The 23,953-nt window shown below is 40.1% G+C and overlaps 1 protein-coding gene across 1 annotated transcript in view; it reads left to right on the top strand.

Moving 5' to 3' along the window:
* Positions 1–23,953, top strand: part of SKOR2 (SKI family transcriptional corepressor 2) — a 41,666-nt gene that overhangs the window by 5,506 nt on the left and 12,207 nt on the right. The window contains exons 4-6 of the mRNA XM_061400108.1: positions 11,269–11,334; positions 11,716–11,814; positions 21,536–21,603. Of these exons, the coding sequence (XP_061256092.1) occupies positions 11,269–11,334; positions 11,716–11,814; positions 21,536–21,603 (233 nt within the window). The remainder of the gene's footprint in view (positions 1–11,268; positions 11,335–11,715; positions 11,815–21,535; positions 21,604–23,953) is intronic.

The raw sequence follows: 23,953 nt of genomic DNA, 5'->3' as shown, positions 1-23,953 counted from the left end.
TCTGATGGGTTTGCACACACACACACACACACACACACACACACAAGGGTTTATAATTCTATTCGATTGATTCTCTAATATCTAGCCATTTCCCAGACATTTCTGGATAGTCAATTGCTTTTCTTTGTTTGATATGTGTAGAAATTAATAGCCACTGGAAACAACACATTCATGAATATAAAAAAACAATTTTGGAAACATTCCTCAACCTCAGATCAAATGATATTTAGCAGCTCTGTATAGCTAAAAATAAATTTAAAAGTAGCCCAATTTCTCCCATGCCTGGAAACCACCGATGGGAGTCTATATGTATCCTAGTGAATACAAATTAATCGAGCTGTTTCAACAGCTGACGTGGATGGAGACCTTTGCTAGGTCGGTGTTGTACAACCAGTGAGAATTCCCATTCCTCTCTAACCAAAATAGACACAGCTCGGAAAGAGTTTAAAAGCAGTGTCACATTCTAGTGGCATTGTCAAGTTAATTTCGGGGGAATTTTTATCCATTTTTATTTTATTTTATATACAACCCTGTCTTTGAGCATCCCCATGATGCTCGAAGTCTAATAAAATAAGAAAACTTGCATATAGCAATGACTTACACTTTCAAAATAATGTATAACCCACTCAGAGACAGGATAGGGATCCCACTTTTCATTTACTTAAGACAAGTTTTAATTTCGTGTGGCTTGTTAAAATTAGTACTTTGTAATGTATATGCTTAATTTTAAGTTTGGAGGTTTTAATTTTGGAGTTGGCTATTGGTGATTTTAAAGTTCAAATTATACTATATATGTATTTAATATAAAATAACACATTTAGGGAATAATTCACATCAGACTTCATTTTGCTAAAGTATGACTCACTAGAAGTCTCTTTGGGTCTAAGCTCTAACTCTGGGTGCAAATTTTAAAGAAAATAAAAATAAAATTTTATAAATGTTCTATAAAAGATCTAAAATGTACATAGTTTTTAAAGAGGTGTCAATAATTTGTACAAAATTGTGGTATAATTTGATGTTTAAATTGTTAAAATAGTTTTCATAGATTTAATGAGAAGATCCAAGTTTCACAATCTGAAACCATCTTTTTGGAACTTTAATTTCTTACCTTGTACTTAATAGCTAGTATTCATAATTCTTATAAAAATTTTAAATCAACATTTCAACAAATGTGTATACCCATTAAAAATCTAAATGTGTTAGAACATATTGATTTCTTTACTGAATTACCTCTTCTTGATTCTATATACGTGAATAGTCTCTGTAGATTTGTTAAAAACTGAATTTCTCTTCTTTGTCTTCCTCCAATTTTCATGACTGGACTGGTTCTATTTGAATATGAGTTCCTCCTGGCCTTGGAAGGGGTTTGGTTCCCCCATACTTAGTAAGTTCAGTAAACCCTAAGACAGGCATTAGAACCAAGGATGATAGCAAGAGTGGATCAAAACCACAGACTAGACTGTTGTTTGACGTTCAGATGGAAATACGAATGCCAAAAGGAAGGAAGTAAAAGTATAGTCAGGATCTGTGTTCACATAAAATTCCTCAGTGCCTGGAACTCAGGGCACACAGTCAATAGTTATGTTGGTAATAACACCTAGTCATACTATTGATCTATCACGAGTCCCTCCCTCACAATAATTAATTTGATACAGATTCCCAGAGAAACTTGTTCCACATCGATTTTCCATATTACAATTTCATTCTCACATTATTCAGGGAAGCATGTAGGTAGTAGGTTATATCGTATTATTATTATCCTATATTGAATGGGAGACAGGTGGGACATGAAAGGGATGAAAATATATTATTGAAATGAACAAATGTTTGGGGGAAGAATATATTTTTTAAAATTTATCCTGGAGTCATGAGAATTTCATCCTCATGGTTCCTTTGCCGAAAGTGTTAGGGAGTTTGGGCTTTTGTAGGACTTGCAGTACTTTTGGCTGTCCGTCCTTGTAGGGCAGATCAACTCATGGTCTTCACAATGGAATGCACATTGGAGAAAATCCCAAAATGGTCACTCAGTTGACCTGTGTGTACATGCTCATTTGCTCAGTCATGTCCAACTCTGCAACCATACGGACTGCAGCTCACCACGCTCCTCTGTCCATAAAATTGTTCAGGCAAGATATACTGGAGTGGGTTGCCATTTCCTCCTCCAAGGGATCTTTCTCTTGCATCTCCTGCACTGGCAGGCGGATTCTTTACCACTGAGCCACTTGGGAGGCCCCAGTTGGCCTGTTTTGGTATTAAGGTACTTACTTAAGATCAAACTCCAAGAATCCATTAATTTAGCAAAGTGTCAAAAATCCAGATGAACCAAAAAAATTATGAAGTCTTGTGATGAATTGCTTTGGAGTGGTAGCAATAGACTGCTTTATCCAGAACGCCTTGCTGGTGAATGGAGTTATTTTTCCCCATGTAACGACTGTTAACTTCCACATGTATATGATAGCATTCACTTGTTTATTTACTCAATTACTCCCCAAATATTTCAGAACACCTGCTGTTCAGTTCAGTCGCTCAGTCATGTCCGACTCTCTGTGACCCCATGGACTGCAGCACGCCAGGCTTCCCTGCCCATCACCAACTCCCAGAGCTTACTCACACTCGGGTGCATTGAGTCAGTGATGCCATCCAACCATCTCATCCTCTGTAATCCCCTTCTCTTCCCAACTTCAATCTTTCCCAGCATCAAAGTCTTTTCAGATGAGTCAGTTCTTCTCATTAGGTGGCCAAAGTATTGGCGTTTCAGCTGTAACATCAGTCCTTCCAATGAATATTCAGGACTGATTTCCTTTAGGATGGACTGGTTGGCTCTCCTTGCAGTCCAAGGGACTCTCGGGAGTCTTCTCCAACACCACAGCTCAAAAGCATCAATTCTTCGTCACTCAGCTTTATAGTCCAACTCTCACATCCATACGTGACTGCTAGAAGTACCATAGCTTTGACTAGACGGACCTTTGTTGGCAAAGTAATGTCTCTGCTTTTTAATAAGCTGTCTGGGTTGGTCATAACTTTTCTTCCAAGGAGCAAGTGTCTTTTAACACCTACTGTATGCTAGCTATTTCTCCAGGCTCTAGAGATTCAGAGGTAGAATCAATACCAGTCCCTGCTCTCAAGTTACTTTCAATAAAAAAGAGGAAATGTATGAGCTGTAAGACAGTATGAATACTGTAGTAATCTAAAACAATGTAACATCCCATAAGATTTATATAGCCATATGTCTCTTTAGCCAGTGTGTAATTCAATCATCATTATTGGATAATATCAGTATTTTATTTCTGTGCATATACAGTATAACATAGAATAATGAAATGTCTTTTTAAACTACCTAACAAGTCAGTATGCAATTTTTTATTTTTACATGAATTTTTCACTCCCATGACATCGTAATTATAGTTCATCAGGAAATTTCTGACCTTTTTCTAAACATAAAGATAAAGACTTGCTTCAATATGTCCCTAATACAGATTCAGTTTAGCAACAATATTTAGTTCTAGTTTGTTTTTTTAGTTCACCATTTTAATTAAGTTTGGCCTTTGTTCCACCTTTCAGCCCTCTTGGTAACTGTTGAGTGCAAGTGAGTGTTAGTTGCTCAATCGTGTCTGACTCTTTGCAACCCCATGGACTGTAGCCCACCAGGCTTCTCTGTCCATGGAATTCTCCAGGCAAGAATACTGGAGTAGGTAGCCATTCTCTTCTCCAGGGGATCTTTCCAACCAAGGGATCAAACCTGGGTCTCCTGCATTGCAGTTGGATTCTTTACCAGCTGAGCCACCACGGAAGCCCCTGGTAACTGTTACTTTTCAGCAATTTCAAAGAAATTACATTTTTTAAAGATTTTTTAAAATCCTTCCTGTTAGTGGTCATTAACCTTACTCATAGCAGATATTATACTTCTTTGTAATTAGAGGGACCAAACAAAGTTTTAAGCAGCCAAAATCACCCAGAATCCAAAACCTTTATCTATAGGGCTCTTTAAAATAAGACCCATGGCTTTAAAGCCAAGTAATATAAGATTAGGGGGATGCCAGTTTGGTCAAAATATTACCTACTCAAAAGTATAAATGACAGCATTTTGCTTGCAATCCCAGAGTCAAGTTTTGCATATCCTTTTTGAATAACTTCAGTGAAGTTAAGTGATTTGAAATTGAATGCAGTGGGGTAAGCCGATGAGGCAGCGGAAAGCTATTGCAGGTCAAGGAAATCACGTGAAGTGGAGTCATCCTCGATTTCAATCCCTTTCATTGTGTAGAAACGCCAGCACCATTGGACTCTCAGCATGGCTGCATCTTGTTATATGTATAGAAGTTTTAAAATCAATTTGATTTTCACTGGTATGATTCTCTAGTGTACTTAATATGCTATGGACAGATTCCTGAGAATAGTAAGAAGCAGTTACACTTCTCATGAATATATAGCGGATGAGGCACTCTGATTTATTATTCCATTCTATTTTAAAACACGCTTATGATTTTTTTTTTTTAATGAAAGAAGAAGAAAATTTCTAAAAAGCATAGATTGGTAGATCTGAGTTTTAATTCTCTTACCTACTAGATGACTTTGGGGAAGCCTTTGACTACTTTGGGTCTCAGTTTATACACCTCTAAATTACTACAATATTTTTATGAACAATGACTTGAGGTATTTAAATATATGTATTTGAAATGAACTAATCCTCATATTTCAGATGTAAATTTCTTTTTACTTATGGAAACATTTTCTTTTTGTGGCTTTTAATAAGATATATGAAACTCAAGGAGACAGAGAAGGACAATTTAAAACTCTTCAGAAAAAAAATTTAAAATAGCATTAATTGACAAGTTCTAGAACTCAAGAGAATTCTAAATGAACTCACAATTCATTAATCAAAAAAATTTGATATGTTGATTCAAGAAGCAATGTGTATGCAACTCACGATAAATTTTGATCACAAACTATAAACCCACCGATATTAATCTTGCTCTTGTTCATTCTTTTTGGTTAATGGAATTAATATTCAGTTAGCTCATTTTGTAGCATACCCTCTCCAGTGGTATTGATTTTCTTTTCTCTTCTGTTCTGTGACCTCACTACAGTGCCAAAAGTCACAGGGGAGGAGTTTAATGTAGACTTTAACACCAAGAAATTAACACAAGTCCACGTCCCACTGATAGAGGAGAAAATTACTTAATCTTGCTTTCTGTGTAATTGATTTTTTAATACCTTAATGCAAAATGTTCTTAAAAACCTCTCTAAACCATACATTGTGCTAAATCTTGATTATTGTTCAAAGTACCAGTTATATAAATTGTAGATTAACTTTGACCCCATCCAAATTGTACCTCTAAGATAGATTGTTAGGGAAACAAAAAATTAACTTCCAGAAGTCTTAACGTCAGATTATAAAACTAAGATTAATTATGAAAATTCAGTGTTTCTTCGCAAGTAAAACATACATAAGAAGAGTCTCTCAATCAACAGATGCCAGGCCTGTGCTGGGGCTGCCGGGAGGCAGAGGGCGGGACCTCAGCCCAGCCCAGAGAGCATGACAGTGCCCTGGGAACTGTGTGCAGACAAGAAGCTTTGCATACACATCTTGCCTTCTCTTCCAGGGTCTGCTCCCCTGCACCAGAACACATGTAGTAGCACATGAGTCCCCATGAATGACAAACACATGTGGATGAAATTTTTTATTCCTCATCCAAATGTTAGAATGCATGTGTATCTCATGTATAGACACAGCCCCAAACCGAAATAGTTTCATTGACTAAATTTACCCTTCAGTGTGCATTTTCTGAAATGTATTTTCTCCAAATGTTTTTCATCAGTTGTCAACAGCCATCCTGGGGGAACAGAGAGGACCTTTCAAAGACAAGCAACTTGCTAACCCCTGGGGCTGCTGGCTGGTGTAATGCCACTGAGTGCTGTTTGCAGGCTCAAAGGAGACTTTAAAAGGGAGACAGCCAAGATAAGGAGTAGGAAAGAGGGGTTGAAAGGAGAAGGAAGGAGGATGTATTTCCATAGGAGGGATTTGCAAACGCCAAGAGTTTTATTCTTCATCCAAATGTCAGGCATTTTACATTGTACCCTATGTACTTAGATGCCCTGTACACATGCAGGATACAAGACTTAAATGATCTTATTTATTGAATTTAAGTTTAGCTTGAGAACATAATATCTTTTTAATCAACTTTTCCTCCCATCTCACAGCCACCAACAAACAGAACAGGTTATCTGACCTACTCATTTGGCTCTTCAAATTAAATGAGCTCTAAAAAAATGTAAGATTATTATTTTTTTTTTTTTTTGCAGTTGGAGACCACAGCAGACATGGATGTGCATTAGCATTTTCATGTCTTGGTTAATATTCAGTGCTATAGTTTTGTTTGTCCCTGGAAGAAATTTTCCAAATGTCAGATAGAAACAGAAATTGAAATAATCACAAACTTCTCCAGTTAACTGAAAATAGAGAATAAAGCTTAGACTGTACAATGGATCAAAATATGCTTTTTTGGTCTGTAGGAATGAGTTAGTGCTTGAAAAACATTATGATAATTGGAGTTTTACAGTAACATTAATTTGTATTTATTTCAGAAACCAGATTGGATTAAATGAATTACAGCCTTTTGTGGAATGTACCTGTACCCTTCCCTAGAGCAGAGGCATTGGGGGTTACCTGTAGGGCAGGATTCCTCTGCCTTCAGAAAGCAGATTTTCTAGCTGTGGAAGACCAAACTAGCGTAGGAAAGAGTCACTGCCATTTGGGGGACTTCTGATATTGGATGGACTAGTGGGGGTGCAGCTTAGGGAAGAGAAACCACCTAAAACAGAGCCAGCAGATGTAGGAAACAAAAGGCTGCCTTGGGGAAAGGGTTTGTGTTTAGTGACAGAGAAATTCAGGTTCATGGAGCTGGATGGGACAGGGTCACTGGAGAACCTGGAGTGGATCGTGCAGTGTAGACCGCGTGCAGGGTCTGTAAGCAGAGGTGTGCCATGGTGTTTAACAGAAAGTCATTACCTTTATGCCTTGAAATGTAGCCCTGGTCAATCTATTGGCTTTTTTAAGGTTTTTTCCCCTCTTTGGATACTCCAGTTCCCCCTTCATCTGCTATTTACTGCTCATGCCTGCTTTGGCATGGCGAATTCTCACATCCATCTCTCTTGTATTTCCAATTTCTGATGGCTGTGTGAGTGAGGGCAGAACCAAGGGTCGGGTGGAAATGTGGGACTGCCTGGTCCCAGAGGACCCTGGAGAGACCAGGGAAGCAGGAACCATGTGGCTCCAGGCTCTCTGGGCTCCGCTGCAGTCAGCAGAAGTGGAGTTTCTCTGCTGTGCGATTGCACTGTCTCTACCCTCCTGGGGCGAACAGGCTTCACAGGCAATGCCACGAATGTGCGTTTGTGTAGACTCATCTAGAGCCGCGGCTCTTCATCGCGTCCATCCACAGGATGGATTTTATGCCTGAATTATCCATCATTCTCCAACTTTAAGCTATTTTCAACCATTTTCTTTATAATTAAGATCTCATGCCCCCCTCCACCCTGGCCTTTGTGTAACTTTTTTAAACTTTTTTAAGGGGGAATATAATGGGACGATAGTAAGCATTTTAGTTTTGGGATGTCTCCAAACCCATTCATTAATTTTGGAAAAGTAAAATGCATTCAACCTGATGGAATAGGTATAAAAATGGAAAGCTCATCGTCAACTAAATCTCATTTATTTAATCTAGTATTAGACTGCTTGCTTTTCTTTTAACCAGATGGAAAACATTAGCAGTAGTAGTGAACAAACATATCCAGGCTCCCAGAGGTCATTTTTAACCACCATTAAGAATCTGGTTTTCACAGATCAGTAATATACAAAAGGCAACGGTCCAGTAAAGGACGCACAAAAGGCAGCTGACGCTTCTGTGCCTCTTATTTACCTGACACTGACCCACTTTTAAAACTCTTTGTAAGTGAGACATTTGAACCTTCTGAACTCAAAATTGGCAGATTTTCCTGAGAAGCTGTAGCAAAATATCTGTTTAAAATAGACACTGATGTAAAATGTTATTAAAACCTCCACAAAATGGATGAAAGTTTATTATAAATGTCACCAGTAGATTTGCCTGTTACTTATTTAGTTTTCATTTACTACCAATTTGTTTAATGCTTCATAGATATGTAAACTTACTGTGAAGTGGAAAAGATATACATTTTTACATATCATATATTAATTTTTGAAATTAATTATCTAGTTGAAATGTAACATAAGGTAAATAGTCCACAAAATACATTAATAGATCAAAAAGAAACTGATAAGCAAATGGATTCTAGAGTTGCTTATTCAGAAACTGTCTCATTTAAAGCATGTGTTGAGTGGTTGGGGAAGTTGTAGAATGATGAGATCTCACTGTGTTCTGTAGATAGGTACAGAAATGTGTGCAGGCTCACTTCATTTCTTGTTCAACCTCAGTATGTAAATGTGAAACATCTATGAGTTTAACTGGTTAGCTCAACCTCAGTATGTAAATGTGAAACATCTATGAGTTTAACTGGTTAGCTGACTCTAAAGTAAACATAGGCAAAGCGGCACATCATATGAATTTATCTTCATTTTTAAACCATTTTTCTTGGTTTATGGGGCTTCCCAGGTGGCACTAGTGGCCAGTACAGGAAATGTAAGAGCCGTGGGTTCAGTCCCACAGTGGGGAAGTTCCCCTGGAGGAGAACATTGCAGCTCACTCCAGTTTTCTTGCCTGGAGATTTCCATGGACAGAGGAGCCTGGTGAGCAACAGTCCATAGGGTTACAAAGAGTCAGACATGACTGAACCAACTTAGCACGCACGCACACATTCTTGATTTATGTCTGTATGATTTGTGGTCAACTTTCATGTTACTCTTCTTTTAGTGTTAGTTGCTCAGTCATGTCCAACTCTTTGTGACCTGGTGGACTGTAGCCCACCAGGCTTCCTCTATCCATGGGATTCTCCAGGCAAGAATACTGGAATGGATTGCCATTTCCTTCTCCAGGGGATCTTCCTGACTCAGGGATCAAACTTGGGTCTCCTGCACTGCAGACAGATTCTTTACCAGTTGAGCCACCAGGGAAGACTTTCTTTTAGATAATAGTGATTTATAGGAATTATGTTGAGATGTGTATGTAAAATGCTTCGCAGATATTTTTCTCATCATTTTACCATATGGAGAAGAAAGCCAAAGTATTAATATTCAAAAGTCTGTAAGAGAGGTAATGTCCAAGATAAGAGTGAGAATGAGTTTGTGCAAATATGATCTAGATGGTACAGAAAATGGCTTCCATTAAGGAATTCAGGTATGCCCTGGATATTATTAACAATGGGGAGCCAGGGGACGTGCCTTCCCGTAACTGTGCACATGCTTGTGAACATTTGTGTATTTGTATTTACATATGCACACATGCTCATCTGCACACACATACTCCTGACAGTCATCAGGTAAGCTATAGCATCGCTGGTTATAATATCATGTTGAAGATTTCTCTGTCTGTCCTTGATACTATAGGCTGCTGCTTTGGGAAGAAATTCTGCTCTTCTCTTTGCAGAAATTTTTACCTTCACAGTGAAGTTCTCCAGTATTCCTGCAGGTGCCCAGGACCACTTCCATTCTATTTCTTGCTGAGCAGGGAAAATTAAAAAACAATGAGAAGAGAACTGAAATGGTCCATCTGGTCTGTGCTATAATTTAGAATTCATGACTGCCCAGGGTCCCTTTCAGTGACAGCTGGAAAGATTTTATTGAGTACCTAGCATGTGACCGGCACTGCGCTAGGCACTGGCCATACAGAAAGACAGAGTACCTGCTTCCAAATAGTACGCTGCCTACTAGGTGCAGAAGGCTGCAAGGAAACAGCACCAAGGACACAGGAGAGCGAACCCAAGGGAGAGACAAGGGGATTCAAGAAACCTCCTCAGAGCATGTTTGCTGGACTGCCACCTCTCTTTAGAGGAAAATGGAAAGCTTAATTAAATTATTTGGATAATTGCCTATAGCAAGTTGAGATTTTTTAAAAATTCTGATAGTTGAATGATTACATTTCTTTGCTTATGTTTTCTGAATTATATAGACTCAATTTATGACTTAGCAATACACTTTCTTGTCTCGCTATCATTCTAGTTAGCCCCTGCAAAATAGTTAAGAACAACAATCTAAGCTCTATCCATAATATAGTTTGTATGGTTGAAGACAAGTAGCTAAGAAATTATCATGGTTAAGAAATTATCATCAGTAAGCATGTGATTGTTAGAAAGTAACATGACTTATTTCACACCTCTCACTTAGGTTGATTTCCTCTTAAACAACCTATCAATTATTAGGAAACCGCTTCCCTGGTGGCTCAGAGGGTAAAGAATCTGCCTGCGATTTGGTTCAGTCCCTAGGTTGGGAAGATCCCCTGGAGAAGGGAAAGGCTACCCACTCCAGTATTCTTGTCTAGAGAATTCCATGGACAGAGGAGCCTGGTGGGCTACACAGTCCATGCAGTTTCAAGGAGTGGGGGCTTCCGAGGTGGCACCAGTGGTAAAGAACCTGCCTGCCAGTGCAGGACATGTAAGAGACACGGGTTTGATCCCTGGGTTGGGAAGATCCCCTGGAGGAAGTCGTGGCAACCCACTCCAGCATTCTTGCCTAGAGAATCCCCATGGACAGAGTAGCCTAGTGGGCTACAGTCCATAGAGTCACAGAGAGTTGGACACGACTGAAGCCACTTAGCACGCGCGCACACACACACACCAGGCTCATATATTCTCTCCCAGGGACAGCTAAAGACACCTCCCACTTCTTATTCATTGCCCATTTTGGTGACCCAAGAAGACTGAAGGCGCTTCTTCTGGTCTTGGGGGCCTTCAAATTAACAGCAAGCTTCTTCACTTCTAGAAACAGAGGAACTCTGATCAGATTTCTACCAGAAATGTCGACTATTCAACCTCCTCTTTTGCTGTTCTAACAGTTAGCATCGTTGTAAAGACTGGGTGGTGATGGGGGACGGGAGAGGGTGACATGGAGAGTCTGCTTTCATGGAGCCACTATTGTGGTGTAGGTGGGCTCTGACCTCATATCTGTCACTCCCCCCACAAACCCCGCCCTGCCGTAGTTTAGGGGAAGGATACACGAGCAAATGAGGACAACATTTGGCTCTGAGGATTTCCACTTTGAAGTTATATTAAATACACTCTTTTGTAGATAGATAGAACGTGAAAGTACAAACTTGCAGAAAATAGTCTACACAAAACTAATATTTTTTCCTCCGTTTTTACAAGGTGAACACACACAGGAGACGAATTCACCTCATTCACTCAAAAAGGATGTAGAAAATATGGGGAAAGGTAAAGAAAAGTTTTAATTCTGTAGAACTTCTCTTAGCTTTATAAAACTAAAGAGATACTAGGAGGATATATTTGCTCTACACCATATTTTAAGCTTGACAAGCAACATATGAATAATATATGGACCATTGGGTGGATATAATTGAGATTAATGCATACATATCAATCAATACATGACACTGTAATATAATACTTTAAAATAATATATTACATTGATTTATATTCATGGATTTCTGCACAAAATCTATCCTATGTCTATGCAACACTTTTTAAACTAGTAAAATATTTTGTCTTATAATAATAAATTGCCATATGTAACAGTTCTCTGGAGAGTTATTTGTAAAGATTAGTAAAAATGACTCTTCTTTTTTTCTTTATTAGAAGAACTTCAGAAGGTTTTATTTGAACAAATAGATTTACGGAGACGACTCGAACAAGAATTCCAAGTGTTAAAAGGAAATACATCTTTCCCAGTATTCAGTAAGAAATCACTTTTATTTCATTGCATTATGATACTTGATAACATTTTTATTAGTCTGTGTAAGTACATGTGATGTCTTTAGTATTTGGAGATTTTATCCTGTTATTTATTTTATCAGCTTACAGATAAAATTTCTTATAAGAACTTTTTTTTAATTAATTGTATTGGTAGGTATGTGTTTGTGCATATATATAGTACACATTTAAAACATGTATGCAAATATACCCTTATATGTATAGGTATATTTAAATAGATATATTAATATTTTTAAAACAAAAGAACTACTCAAGTATTTTTTTCTCTAAGGTAGGAAAAAGAACAGTTAATTCCTTTTCTCAGAGAGTGCTAGAGAGCTGCCTGGTACTTGAAATACGAAGATTTAAAATTTAACAATCCACTATACTTATATTTTATTAATTAAAATTAGTATAATTTTAGTAGTTTGGGATTCTCCATCCATATTTAGCATTAAAATTTCATTCCAGATTTATTGGCAAAAGAAATTATGGCATAAAACCTTGATTCTGCTCCCAGAGTCCTAGAATTTCAGAAAGACCTAAGATGGGTGTCTGGATTTCTAAAATTCTCCAGTCATGTTCTGAATCACTCTTAGATAAGTACTGGGTTGGCCACAAAGTTCATCCATGACCCAGTACATCACAGTAGTGTTTTTCAAACTTTTTGAAGTTTCATTTAGTCATATTCCTTTCTCCAGAGAAAGGAAAGTGGGAAATAAAATAATATGTAAACACATTTTAAATTAAATACATTTAATTTTTTTCTGAGACACTTTGAGCATGTCAGTACCCTTTGTTTATTAAACCAGAAATCAGAAAACTCATGTTGATAATTCCTGGGTAAGAGTCACAGGCAAATATCTGGAAAAAGACTTTTCAGTAATGGTGGCAATTTTAATAGTAGGAACACAAAGGCCTACCAGAGCTCCTCAAATGTGATTGTCAGCACAACTGAAAGACTTGCCCTCTTGGGTAGCAGTTTTGAACAGTACTGGGTTCCTGGTAACATGTCAGACTAAGTTGCACCAGAATGTTTAGCAGGGATAAAAATGAAGAGGGCTCATGGTGGAAGAGAGTACCGGCCACAAGGAACAGCAGAGTTGGCCAAGTTTGGGCTCTGTCAGTATCCACAAGGGAGGTTTGGAGCTCATGATGATATGTATTTCGGATTTGAAGAATGCTTCCTATGGCTTAGAATAAGATCAAAGGGAGGAGAATGACCAATAGCTCTTGATAGTGTATTAGGATCATCATGACATTTGTAGTGCTAAGAAAAAGAGGAACATAGTAAAAATTTCTTTGAGACCTTAAAAAACAGGTGCTTCCAAATAAACCAGGATTCCCTAATTTCTAAAACTGTACCTTAAGATAAACTGTACAGATCCTTGCAGCAGTGAGCAGACACTGAATGATTTGTGTCCCGTCTAAGCTAATGTTTGAGTTTGCGGATCCAGCAGACTGGATCCAGACCCCAGTGAGTCCCTGGAGTGTCTACCTAACTCCCTATGAAGCCAGGATAGCCATAATTTTTACCACTAATAAAAGTTGATCAACTGTTTTAAGGAATTGGGACTTCCTTGGCAGTACAGTGGTTAAGACTCTGTACTTCCACTGCACGGGACATGAGTTCAATCCCTGGTCAGAGAACTAAGATCCTACATGCCATGGCGCAGCCAGGGAAAAACAAAATCATTTTAAGAAATTAAGTAATTTGTACATTTCTTACTAGTTATCATAAACATGCAGATGTTTCTGTTTTTTTAAAAGTTGGGATCCCAGTTTCCATTCAGACCCCTCATTCATCCTTTTGTTGTAAATTAAGATGACTCCTCTATGTTGCCATGTGTATGAAACACTTAGATTAAAAAACAACAGAAAAGTTTTACTCTTTTTTATCTGCAGTGTACTCCACTGACCAAGGAAGTGGTGTGGGTACCCAAGTTTGAATAATGCGTGGTTTAGACCCACCACAAAGAGGCAGTTAATTTCACACCAGTGAAAATAGCAAATGCCCATTATGTGCTTGTTAACTAAACATGAGAGGCCATGAGGCTGGCAGACAGATTTAGCTTCGCTCAGGTGGAAAGGGGAGGACGGAACTACTAAAGCCACACCAGAAGGAAGCAGAGAGGAAACCCAACCGGAGCGTTTTACTAGGAGGTGGATTCAGTCAGGACACTTCAAATCTAATTCCCTTAGAACGCTTAGGGGGACTTAGGCTAAGTTGTCACCTGTAACTTACAATTCCAGGCTCAAAAATCCCCTGAGCTACTTTGTGGCTCTGCCACTTCCTGGTTGAGGACCTTGGAAACTGTAACCTGGGCCAGATAATCCTCGTCTCATACAAAGATGAGGACTACATGAGAGGATCCACGTTAAAGTCGGAGAACATCCCTAGCGCAGGATAAGTGCTTGATAGCATCATCAGTGACAGTGATGGTGATGAGGAAGCAGGAGGAAGAAGAGGAGATTATTCATTAGCATTGAGTTCTTGAAAAGTGTTTCTAGAATACAGAGCATGGTGGTTGGTAGCCGGGTCTCCAGGTTTGGACGCTGACTTCCCGCAGAATAACCTTAGACAGATTTTTACCTGACCGCCTTTTCAGCTGTAGAACCAATCTACTACCCACTTTGTGGCATTGCAGAGAGGATTAAAATGTATAAAGTGTTCAGCATAGTGACTGATCCGTAGTAATGTGAGTCGTTGTTACTATTACCATTTTAAGTATAATACTTATGTTCCTACAGGGGCTTTATTGTAAAGCAGCTGATACTAGAAAGCAGAACTTCTAGAGCTTTATCGGGCGGTAGTTATAGAGGATGGGACAGGCAGCGAAACTGGTTTTGACACAAGACAATTCTATTTAGTTGTCCAGCTGAGCAGATAAGCAAAGAGAAGTCAGGAGGGGATCCTAAGGGAAGGTGGGAGAAATGTAGTCTAGAATCGGGTAGAAATGGGTAGAAATAAGAGTTGGAGGAAATGGATGAAGGGGAGCTTCACCTCTGTCAAGGTCGTTGAGCTGACAGTGGAACAGCTGGTCCCACATCCTGCAGTGACATCCTGTGTGTAATTAGACAGGCCCTGCCCCCAGCATCGGAGACGGCAATGGCACCCCACTCCAGTACTCTTGCCTAGAAAATCCCATGGACGGAGGAGCCTGGAAGGTTGCAGTCCATGGGGTCTCTGAGGGTCAGACACGACTGAGCGACTTCACTTTCACTTTTCACTTTCATGCATTGGAGAAGGAAATGGCAACCCACTCCAGTGTTCTTGCCTGGAGAATCCCAGGGACGGGGAAGCCTGGTGGGCTGCCGTCTATGGGGTCGCACAGAGTGGGACACGACTGAAGTGACTTAGCAGCAGCAGCAGCAGCCCCCAGCATGCCATGGGACTTTCCCACTAAGGACCAATCTGATCACTGTTGCAGCTGCAGATCTGGTAGTCACTTTGTCCTGACACTGTATCTGCCTTCCCTAGTGAATCTCTCCTTCCTCCCTTCTCCTCCAGCACCCGGGACCTTCCTCTATTACAGCATTTGCTGTCGTTTTTCAGTCATTTTACTCTCTTGCCACTAGCCATCAGTGTAACCTCAGAGCCTAACCCTGATCTGGGACCTGCAAAAGGCTGCTGGATGAAGTCACCAGTGGAGAAGGCCCTTACTCTCTCTCTCTCATGTCTCTGCTGCAGGGTGTAACCCTGGGTCCTTACCTCCCTTCCCCACTCCAGCTCTTTCTGCTTGCTGCCACTAGCCCAGCCTTCCTAAAAATCTACCTTTGGTGCCACATATTCCATGCACTATAGTGATTCTCTGTTGCTGATCATATTGCAACTAATCTGACTCCTGACTGGCTTCTAAAACCCTCCGTAATCGCCCCACTCACCCTGCTTATTTCTCCTTCTCCCCCTGTTCAGCTCGTTACCCCACGGACAGCGCTCACCCCTCATTTTCCACCTCTGCACCCCTTGTTTCTCTAGTTCCTCGTCTAGGTGCTCCTCATCATTTGGAACATAGCTCAAGTCCCGCCACCTCGAGGAAGCCTTCTCGCTCTTGCAGTACGCACGCTTTGCTGAAGTCCTAGTTCCACTGGCGTTTTGTGTTAACTCCTCACTGATGCTTTCACCCTCCACCTGACAGTGTTGTAAATATGTTCAGGATAGAGTCTTTGTTGCTGCCCACCCAGCAAATTGTGGGCATAGAGTGTACTCTCAGTCAATGGTTGATGTAGGTTTTGGTGTCATATTCAAAGAGATTAAAGCTCATAATGAAGATGAAATTGGATCACTGATAAAGGAGATTAGTGAGGACTCATGAATTGAGTCCTTGGATTTGCAGATATGACGACAAATTCATGGCACTGAGAGAACCAAGTAGAAAGGCCAGTGGTTTACAACAAGGGAGGCCTAATGACTGAGGCTTTGTGAAAAACTTAACTGGTAGGTGTTAATCATGTCATCGTTTTAGATTTTTTTTATTTAAAAATCTGTTTTCCAAGTTCCTTTTAAGATTACTTCTTAAAAGACCCAACTATATTTCATCTGTCTGAATATGGTCATCCCATCTTTCACCTGTGACTGTTACTAGATTCATTCTATGATCAGTAGAATCATAGAATTCTTCTTTGCTTGCTCTTTGTATAGTGTCCTCTGGAAAAGGAGGGAAGGGAGTTTCTAAAACATGGTATGGATCAAAAGTCTCTATTATCGTTTAAAAGCAGTGACAACAAAATGAATACTGTGTAAATGAAAAAGCCCCCAGAGCTTATTGCTTGATAAGTAGGCTCTACTGGGGGAATTAGATCTACTGTATGAGTCCTCGTCTTATTTCTAGTGCCAGGAATGTAGGCTGGATACTTCTTGTTGCCATTTGAAAGACGCTTTGGCTTTTCAGACTGTCCATGTTTGCGGAACACAGGTGTTGCTGCTGTGTTTGGCTGGCAGACTGCCGGTGCTTTTTCTGCCACCTCTTTTTATGCTGTCATCTTCCAAAATAGTTGGGCTCTAAGTAATTCTCGTTAGAGAGATAAGCTTACTGATTTTTTCATCTCCAGTTAAATTGTGCCTTCACCGCCTTGGAACATAGCAAACTTTTTAGTTTTTTTCTTTTGCCAGTTAGCGATCTTTATATCTCCCAATTTATGCTTGTTGTAGAAAAGTTTGGAGGAGGCAATGGCACCCCACTCCAGTACTCTTGCCTGGAAAATCCCATGGACGGAGGAGCCCGGTGGGCTGCAGTCCATGGGGTCGTTAGGAGTCGGACACGACTGAGCGACTTCACTTTGACTTTTCACTTTCATGCATTGGAGGAGGAAATGGCAACCCACTCCAGTGTTCTTGCCTGGAGAATCCCATGGACAGAGGAGCCTGGTGGGCTGCTGTCTATGGGGTCGCACAGAGTCAGACACAACTGAAGCGACTTAGCAGCAGCAGTAGAAAAGTTTAAGTATGCAGAAATAGAAAGAAAATAAAAATCACCCATAATGTTGTCACCTAGAGAAAACCAATGTCAACATTTTGGAGTTTCAGCCTTTCTAATGCATATTAAATCATTTTTTAAACAAAATAAAATATTACACACACTATTTTTTTAACCTTCCTTTTTCCCACTTAACATGAACTTCTTTTCTTGACCACCCAGCAGTCTATAAATGTGGTCTTATATTGGACATTAAAGTTTATCCAAGTTTTAGACATCATTGTTACTAAATCTTTTCACAAATCCATGATCATTTTCTTAGGATAAACTCCTAAAAGAATTGCTGTGTCAAAAATATGATCTTTTCAAAGCTCTTGATGCAAAATTTTATGTTGCTTTCCCAAAAGGTTGAATTCATATTCCCGTCCTTGAAACACCATGTATCATCTTTTCTTTAGATCTTTGGTAACTTAAATGGAAAAAGTGGTTCCTCATATTATTTCCTTTTCTTTCATTGCTGGGGATATTGAACACTTCGCCTGTATCTGCCATCCCTTTGTATGTGTTGTGAATGCCATAGTCTTTCCTCATATTTCTTTTGATGTGTTCATTTTCTTATGGTTTGTGTGAACTCTTTACATACTAAAGTATTAATTCTGTATCATCTTGCAAATTTTTTTTTGCTTCAATTCATTTTAAAATGTTGACTTTGGTGTTTTGTGTTCACGTTTGTTGTCACATCAAAGCTTTAAATTTTTATCTAATCAAATCTATCAGTCTTTCTGGCTTGCTTTTTGTCTTTGACACCTTTCCTCACTCCACTTCTATAAAAATATTCACCATTTTTCTATCACTTTAATGGCTTTTTTTTTTTCATTTTAATTTAAAGAATTGTATTGTATGCCATCAGAGAGCCATGAGCATGAATTAAGTAAGGGCTAGTTACCATCATTCCACTCTAAATTGCCCTCCTCCAAAATCAGACTCTCCTGGGATTCCAGGGAAGTGGCACAGCCAGCTTCAGGCAGGCTTTGTTCCCACCCCTCTCAGTTCCCACCCTGATCAGAGGCACTGCGGAGCTCGAGAGGGACAGAGGAAGCTGCGAAGGCTCAGAGGGTAGGTCTCGTCTTCACAGATGGATGCCTGCTTGGGATGTACTCTGGCCTCTGGAAAGAACACTGATCTTCTGAAGGTGTCTGGCCCAGGCACGGGGCTAAGGATGCTAGTGGAATGTTGGTTCCGATTGCCTTGTGCCCAGTCTATGGGCTTTGACCCACCTCCAGTGCATCCTAGGTGGCAGGTGGATGCCAGCCCCTCATACTCCTAATTGTTATCAGTGCATGTCAAAATTACCCACTCCTCATCTACCAGCACAGGAAAGAGAACTGGTGTCTGAAGCCCAACCAAGTCGATTTACCTTGTCATCAAATCTTAAAGCAGTAGAGCAGGAAAGGGCCTTACAGAGCACATTACTCCATCCCCTTGTTTGTTCGGATAAGGGTCTGAGCCTCCAGAGTCGGGTAACTGTCATTCAAGGCAGATCCAGACCTTCTGGTGGATATTTCAGTGCTCTTTTCATTCCTCATCCATTAACCAGCCCCTGCCGTGTGTCAAGCACTGTGGTGGGCTTTGGAAATTTTAGAAGTGTCTAAAATATATCTTCCTGCCCTCACTGTCGCACTCAAAGACACATGTATAACAGCTAATCATAGTATGAACTGTGGATGCATTAACAGAGGTATGCGTACAGTACTGGAGGAGTAGAAGAGAAGGGTGACTGATCCTGGAAGGAGAGGGCAGGAGAATCAGAGAACATTCTGGGAGACATAACATTCAAGCTTGAAGAAATTGGAGAGGTTTGCTCTAAGGGCAAGGCCACACATCACACGGTGGCTGGGAGTACAGTGCGTGTGTGAAGACTGGAGCGTGGTTTGGCGGGTGATGGGACGCAGGGAGCTTCCTCCACCCGCTGTGCTGTAGTCAGCTGGGTACTTGCTGTTCCCCACTCAGCCTCCGCGTCTTACTGCAGAGTGCTGATCACATCTCCTCCCCCCTTTCCTTGCGTTCACCCTCCAAGGGAATCGGGGCTCCTCCTTTAACCCTCGCACAGTACTACAGACTTACCTCTATTACAGCGACTTTCCCATCAAGTTCTGAGAAGAGAATAGGAAATGGATCTTTTAAAAAATATATGTTATAAAAGGCAAGACTGTGGAGACAATAAAAAGATCAAGTCTGCTAGAGATGGGGTGGACGGGAGCAGTGAATAAGCAGAGCACGGAGGATTTCAGGGCAGTGAGAATATTCTGCCCAATATGTGACAACAGAGACACGTTGCTATAGACTCGTCCAAATGCACAGACTGTACAAAACACCAAGAGTGAATCCTAAGGTAAACTGTGGACTTCGGGTGATAACGGCATGTCAGTGTAGGTTCGTTCTTGGTGGTCAGTTCTGGTGAGTGATGTTGGTAGTGGGGGCGTATGTATAGGAAATCTCTGTAGCTTCTTCTTAATTTTGTTGAGAACCTAAAACTACTCTATTTTTTTTAAAGTCCCTTAAAATTAAAATAATTAAATTAAAATCTCTTAAAAATTATTAAAAATACGTGCTTGAGGTTGGGGAAGGAATTCAAATATTATAGAAAGATTTGTTGTTCAGTCGCTCAGTCCAGTGTGACTCTTTGCAACCCCGTGGCCTGCAGCATGCTAGGCTTTCCTGTCCTTCACTATCTCCCAGAGTTTGCTCAAACTCATATGCATTGAATCAATGATGCCAACCGTCTCATCCTCTGTCACACACTTCTCTTCCTGCCTTCAGTCTTTGCCAGCATCAGGGTCTTTTCCAGTGAGTCAGCTCTTCAGGTGGCCAAAGTATTGGAGTTTCAGCTTTAGCATCAGTACTTCCAATGAATATTCAGGACTGATTTCCTTTAGGATTGACTGGTTTGATCTCTTGGCTGTCCAAGGGACTCTCAAGCGTCTTCTCCAGTACCATAGTTCAAAAGCATCAATTCTTTGGTGCTGAGCTTCCTTTATGGTCCAACTCTCACGTCCATATACATGACTACTGGAAAAACCATAGCTTTGACTAGATAGACCTTTGTCAGCAAATGTGATATCTCTGCTTTTTAATATGCTCTCTAGGTTTGTCATAGCTTTTCTTTCTTCCAAGGAGCAAGTGTCCTTGATAGAAGTCAAAAAATAAAAAGAACAGTGTTTTTAGTTTCTAAGTATCCAGAATCTCATGAATGGTAAAGGGTTTATCACCTTGAAAGTGGTGGGAAACCATCACGAACTTTTAAGCAGGAGAGTGAAAGGGATTTGAAGAGGAAGGAGGTGGAGGCCATATGGTTGGTTGGGAAATTCTTCAGGCAAGAGGTGTCTGCATTTGGGAGGTAACGATGGCAAAGAGAGGAGAGGATGGAGGTGGAATATACAGGACTCACACCAGCTGGCTGCCGAGATGAAAGGAAGAGAAGAAAAGATGATGACAAAGTTTCTGGTTTCTTCAAGGTCCTGCCCTGGCCATCCACCACAGATTCATATGAGATCAGGTCAATTTCTCAATTAAAGCTGAAAAAGCTGAAGTTAGCCAAGTCCCCATTTTAAAAAGAGCACATGGAAAAGATGAAACAGCAAGATACACATTAAGAAGTCATTCCTTTCTGGAAATACAATAAAAATGATCAATATGTAGAATGGCAAAGATATTTTGCACAATATCTCTTAAAGATCCTTCCTTCCTTCTCTGATTGAGGCATATGTGTGTGCATGGTAAGTTGCTTCAGTCATGTCCAACTCTTTGCAGCTCTATGGACTGTAGCCCAGCAGTCCCACCAGAATCCCATGGACAGAAGAGCCTGGCAGGCTACATGGGGTCGCAAAGAGTTGGACATGACTGAGTGACTAATACACTCTCAGAATTTACTATTTATTCTGATTAAACCACAGTCTTGGAGAAAATATGTCTTCAAATAACCATAGCACAGAGAGCTCACCCAGGTGCTCTCTGATGACCTAGACGGGTGGGCTGGTGGGGAGTAGGGTTTGGAGGGAAGTTCAAGAGGAAAGGGATATATATATTTTTTTATGGCTGATTCACGTTGTTGTACAGCAGAAATCAACACATTGTAAAGCAATTATCCTCCAGTTAAAAAAAATTTTTTTTAAAGGGGGAGTGTTTCTGTGGGACCATCAGTAGTCTACTATACCGTCAATATGCTAAATATACCAAAAGTAGATTTTGCACTTTAATTAATTTCTTTCTCTGTTTCTCGCCCCTTTCAGATAATTTCCAGGATCAAATGAAAAGGGAACTAGCCTACAGAGAAGAAATGGTGCAACAGTTACAAATTGTAAGATGCATTTCTACTTAAAAATGAATTCAAGGTGATGGGTTTGTTTTCAAAACCACCTGATACGTATGAAGCTGTTCCTGTTTTATGCCTTGAAATCCTTTGGTCCACTTACCCCTCTGCTGGTTTAGATGCTAATTGCCAAGAGATTTACTTAGATGCAGGGTAAACAGATGTGTCAGTATGTTTCCTCTAAATGTAACTACCTACCATGTGTTAATGGACAGATGTGTGCATCGTCTCTGAGAGTGAACCAGAGGTACCCGCATTGTCTTCCATGGTGCAAACCTCCGAGCACAGCGCCGGGCTGTGCCAGAGGCCCAGGGAAGGGCCACTGTCTTTGTCTTACCCCTCCTTCCACCACCCAGACCTGAGCGGGGCCCACTGCTGTCAATAGAACTTAGTGTAAACACAATTCATCAGTTAAATTCCCTTGAAGGATGATGAAAAGAAATGAATTATTTCCAAATGAAGGATGTTACTCACTCTATCCTAATCGTGTCTGAACGTGGACATGGACTAAGCTCTATTGACACAGAAACAGGGAAACAGGAGAACATCTACTAATTAGTGGTGTGAGTTTTTTGTTTTTGTTTTTCTTTTTTGAGTTGTTTTTTCTTTTTCTGTTTTCCTCGCCCTTTATCCCCATGCAGACACAGCTGGTATTATTTATTAGTGCTTTGAAAGTCATCTCCCAAGCTTCCTCATTTTCATGAGTACAATGGGGAAATAATTTCTGCTCAGTTTTTGTAAGATATTTTTAATCATTTGGGTAAAGACATGACACTGATTCTTAATGTTATTCACAGCATGGTTGTTATAATTTGGGTTGTTTGGCGTTTCTGAGCTGGTCCCTGCTATCCTTCTGCCATGAAATGTTTGTCTACGCAGACTCGCCTGTCTTGTCTAGAGAGCCAGGCATCTAGCCCTCTGTCAAGATTATTTAAGAAAGATGGTTATTGATGTTTCCTTCCTGCATGGGAGAAAATCATGCTTGCTTTAATGGAGATTGCCGAGAGTCATTTTGAAAGCATCCTTGTATTTCACGACGTTTTCCCCCATTCTGAGGGCTCTATTAAAAGTGCTGCTAACTCTAACCCTCCATCTGAGGTTTTCCTGGATCTCAAGTGCTGGTTAACGACTCTCAGTTCTGAAAACCACCTCAACTTAAGATCCTCTTAAATAGGATCTTTCTTCTTGTTTTGGTTTTGTTCGTGTTAGTTTTATTTGCACCTAAATTCATTGGGGAAGAGAAACATTTTCTTAATCAGTTGGCCACTAATCCCCCACAGGAGTTAAAAAAAGAAAAGTATCTACTGTTCTTAGCTTTTGATACCTAGATAATAAGAGCTGCTTATTACTTGCTGTGAATTTATGTATTGCTTAATTTGCCCAAAGAAAGAATATAAAGATAGAATCAGAGGTATGAGGATATAAAATTTTAAGACTACTTATTTTACATAGGATACGATTTTCAGACTCTTAAAACAAAAATTGCCATACATGCAACCAAAAATGTGTGACTCCTGGGTAGTGATGAACATAGCAAAATGGGCATTAGGAAAGGAAACTAAATAATTATTTTAGTGCTAGTTATTAAGGCCAGTTATATAACTTTAGTGTCTTAATTTTCTTTGACATTTGGTTTCTTTAGTAAAAGAGGACGTGGCATTGCATCCATGTGATAAGCAGACAGTATTAATAAAGAGAAAAATATCTCATGTCTTTTGAGATATTTGGTATGTGGGATGGTACAAACTAGTATTACAAAATATAATTATTATATTGTATTGCAAAATATTCTATCATCATGTAGTCATTTATCTAGATAAGTGTTATTAATTCATATTTCTCTAGATAGTAAATTTTCCTGATTTCAAATTAAATTCTTTGGGAGGAGTTGGAACGTTTCCCCCCGACCCTTGTGCTGCTGCTAAGTCGCTTCAGTCGTGTCCAACTCTGTGCAGCCCCATAGATGGCAGCCCACCAGGCTCCTCTGTCCCTGGGATTCTCCAGGCAAGAACACTGGAGTGGGTTGCCATTTCCTTCTCCAATGCATGAAAGTGAAAAGTGCGAGGGAAGTCGCTTAGTCGTGTCCGACTCTTCGCAACCCCATGGGCTGCAGCCCATCAGGTTCCTCCATCCATGGGATTTTCTAGGCAAGAGTACTGGAGTGGGGTCCCATTGCCTTCTCCCCCGACACTTGTAGGTACCATGTAATTCCTGAAATCCACAAAAGCACATCCACACTGCCAACATGAAAACTGGTGAAATAGGCATGATTTATTCCTACTGTTTCTTCCCCTCCTTTTGTGTCCCCTATCCTGAAATTTCTGGGTCTTCATGTTGC

The sequence above is a fragment of the Bos javanicus genome, chromosome 24 (genome assembly GCF_032452875.1).
Source record: "Bos javanicus breed banteng chromosome 24, ARS-OSU_banteng_1.0, whole genome shotgun sequence".
Taxonomy (NCBI): Eukaryota; Metazoa; Chordata; class Mammalia; order Artiodactyla; family Bovidae; genus Bos; species Bos javanicus.
This window is presented reverse-complemented; position numbering and strand designations above follow the sequence as displayed.